Genomic DNA, 3801 nt, shown 5'->3' on the forward strand with positions numbered 1-3801 from the left:
TACTTACTTAAAGCCATGTTAACTGGCATTCTTTGTGTTCTTCTCCATTAATTCTGTTCCCTTATTTTGCCCAGGCCTGATATCACACTCACTAGCCTGTATATACCTAGAATACCAGTTAAATCCATTTATATTCCATAAATGGGTTCTGTTTAAGATTAGTGTACACAGGAATTCTTAAAAATGAATTGATGGGACTGTTTAAACATGAATTTTAATATCTTTCTGCAGTGTGTGGATAACAAATATTTCAGCTTTAGGCTACAGCATGGCAACCAGAAAAGCTACGAACGTGCAACTCCCCAGGATAAAGGATAAAAGTCTGTTTAATATCAACCATTCTTTCAGCATTAATGATGTATGGGATTATTTATGAAGCTAGTGTCATTTTTGTCATAGTTGGAGAATAGCCTTTACTCAACAATGAAAGGTTTTTTCCTGCAGGCCTTTTATTTCCATTTTTGATGGAACTTGGAAACAAAAAAGAATTCTTGGTCTCTGCTTTTCTGGTTTAACATTTCTTCTCTTTCCCTTACTTTTTGCTATGGCAACATGGAAGAGGAAAATGGAGAGGGTGGAGAGATGGGGAGGGGAAAGCCAAAAACAGCCAAAATGTAAACTCTTAAACAGATTTTTTTTTTTTTACTTAAAAAAGAATAAATAAAAATAGTGTTCCTTTCCGAAATCTGTTGAGAAAGGAGGAGTGATATTCTTTGTACTTTCCCCTATCCCTAGTTATTAATTGCAGGTTTGCTTTTTGGGTATTATTTTTTAAAACCAAAAGATTGAATGTGATATAGTTCTTCATCCATTCTGCCAGTCTTATCAGTTTGCTTCTGCTGGCACACTCTGGGGAGAGCACATCCAAAGGGATTTTATAGCAAGAGCTACCTTGGAAATGTTGGCAAACAGATGCGTATCATGGGATTTCTCAGGCAACCTTCATTCTCTTTCAACAAGGCTCAGGTGCCATCACTGAAGAAGAAATAGGGGTCTGCATGTAAAGTGCTAAATGGAAAGAGGAGGCTTATTCCTTACTTCTGGCAGTCTCCACACTCGATCAGCCCGTTGGTCTCCCTGATGGTGGTGTCAGACACAAAGGCAGGGTATTCTGTGTCGCATGGCTGCAGTGTGTCCTGCTTCTTATGTCTGTGAGCTGTGACAGCAAAAAGAGAAGCAGAAGGGCAAAGGGTCAATGGGCTGAGAGAGGCAGAGCCAAAGCAACAGCTGTAGGGAAAAAAATGTAGAGGGGGGAAAAGGCAAAAATGTTGGCAGTGCAGTGATACTTGCATCCACTAGGTGGCGCAGAAAACCAATCTATGGAGGGAAGGATTTGTGATATTTTATGGTTATAGCCCTTGGTTTTTTGTTTTTTGTTTTTTGTTTGCCCACTAGTATTTTATTGCAAGAACTGCAGCCGAGTTAGGCTGATACAAGCCTTTGCTTCTCTTTCCCTTTTGTGGATTCAGTTCAAGGAGTATAAAAGTACCTTATATCAGTAAATCTATTCTCATGTAATAACGCTATTCTTACCTGTATACTGATATTGCTGAGTTTGCAATAGGATCTGGACCTGTTTTACCAAAAACATCACACCCAAGCAGAACACACTGGTACCAAACCTGTGTGCAGACCAGGTCCTAATATCCATGCTTCTATACCAACCCAGGTGAATTCAAAGGCTATAGTCCAGTCTATCAGTGGGAGCCAATAAGGAGATGAATGGAAAGTCACTTGAGTAATAGTGCCAAGCTGTAAAATTCAGATCTAGAGCCAGATTCTGGTCTCACAAGAATGTTTTGATCTGAGATTTTGGTTCAATCCATGCTCTAGTTTGGGGCTCGCTGCAAAATTCTGACCTGGAACATAAAGTTGTAAAATGGCCATGTAGTACATTATCTTGCCTGACTAAAGCCAGCACCAGATGCTTCAGAGGACAGCGCGCAAATTTTTGCAAAGTGGCCAAGTATGGAATAAAGTGCCCTGGGTCATTTTTCCTATCTCCTGTCTGGTGGTGGTTGGTAGAAGCAAGAGGGTTTACATCTTTTGTACTTAATGTAACTGCACAGGTTTTCATTATCCATATCAATAAGCAATGGTTGCTTTTCTGAATCCTACTGAATTTCAATGATACCTTTGTGACCTGAGTAAAAACAAAACAAAACAAAACAAAACAAAACAACCAGCACTGAATCCTAGCGAAGGACAGGGCAAAAATCTCTCTGGGTTGAGGGAGAGATGCAGGTAGTGTGCGGACTATTGCCTAGAGAAAATGATACATCAAGGAAGCGGGGAGCAGGACAGTCATCAGTCATTGTTTGAAAAACACCTGGCCTGAATCCAAGGTGATGTAAATAGAGTTGGAACTGCTTGTCTTCCTTGCCAGCTCCACCAAGAGAGACATGAGTGTCTTTCAAGGTTGGAAAAGGTCTCTTGCTCCCCTAGGTCAAAAGCCTTGCAGCCTATAGTGGGGCTATCTGCTGCAGTTACCTGTCTGCTAGATGAGCTATATTGCTGCTCTCAGAGATGAGGCAAGATTTAAAACAACCAGCCTCAGTTGAAGTGTGAGGCTCTGTCCCTAGTATGGCAGCACCGGAGCTTTTGTAGCAGTGAACACAGGAAACAATTTGCTAACGAATCCCTGGGTTTAAGAATGCCCAGACTGCTGTCCTGGAACAGACTAGTGCTCTGTCTAAATAAAGTCTTGTGGAGGGGCTGATGCTGAATGTGCTTCAGATGACGGTTAAAAAAAAATGCATGAAGTGTAATGGTTCTATGTTACACTTACTAGGGGGAATTCTTTTCTGACTTTAAATGGTAATATGCTGATACCCTGGACTAGAGTATGCAGTGAACAGGTTTTAATCAGTGAAGTCATCAACTTGGTCTTGAAGATCTCTGGAGAGCAGAAATGATTATTAGTCTTATTTGTACTGTTCCAATCCATTGTGCTGGGCCCTGTACGAGCACACAGGAAAGATTGCCCCAACCATAAGAAATTTACTAGTCCAAAGAGATGAGCAAGACAGTGTGTGGGATGGTAAGGATTACTGTCTCCATTTTACACATGGAGAAGAGAGACAGAGGGGTTCAGTGACTTTCCTAATGGCTCCTAAGATATCTGTAACTAAGCCAGAAACTGAACCAAGATCTGAATCCCAACCTAGTACCTTCAGTGTTAGCCATTGTAGAATGCAATGGGTGCTCTACTTTTCCAGGCTGGCTATAGCTGCAGCCTTGGGGTCCTCAGCAGATTGCCCTCATGCTTACCTTTGGACTGTCCCAGTACTGTACACGTCACACATGGGGCAGACTCCTTCAATCTTTGCAAGAGTGAAGCTGAGCTGTCAGTGAAGTTCTCTAGCTTATTCCTCCTGAACGAGATGTGCATGTGCCTTGATTTCAGGTTCCTGCCCCATTGCATGGTCAGCCTCAGTTTTCTCTACATGATCCCATGACACTTGTTGCATCAGGATATTAGAATGAATCTGTAGCCAGCTCTGGGCTGCCTGATTTGCTCCTATGCTGGGACCCACGACCATGCACAACATCATTCTGTAAATGAACTGGCAACCTAAATCCTCCTGCTCCAGGAGCACAGGCCTTTCTCCATTAGGAAGAAACTTTGTTACCTGCCATATAGGGTTTTTGACAGAGTTGAATAGTTGTGATACTGTTGAGTACACGGCTCTCCTCCGGTGGACTTTAAACTAGGCTGGTTGGGGGAAGGGGAAGACAAGGGCGGAGGAAGCCTTGGACTGCCAAACCAAGCAACACCCACAAGTACAGCCCAGCCTAGAC

The 3801-nt window shown here is 42.4% G+C and overlaps 1 protein-coding gene across 2 annotated transcripts in view; it reads right to left on the reverse strand.

Moving 5' to 3' along the window:
- CACNA2D4 (calcium voltage-gated channel auxiliary subunit alpha2delta 4) overlaps positions 1–3801 on the reverse strand; it is a 218964-nt gene that overhangs the window by 6467 nt on the left and 208696 nt on the right. For both annotated transcript variants that reach the window (XM_019515536.1, XM_019515537.1), the window contains one exon: positions 1039–1156. In XM_019515536.1, coding sequence (XP_019371081.1) covers positions 1039–1156 — 118 coding nt within the window. The remainder of the gene's footprint in view (positions 1–1038; positions 1157–3801) is intronic.

Source organism: Gavialis gangeticus, unplaced genomic scaffold (genome assembly GCF_001723915.1).
Source record: "Gavialis gangeticus isolate Ggan-Ray unplaced genomic scaffold, GavGan_comp1, whole genome shotgun sequence".
NCBI lineage: Eukaryota > Metazoa > Chordata > Crocodylia > Gavialidae > Gavialis > Gavialis gangeticus.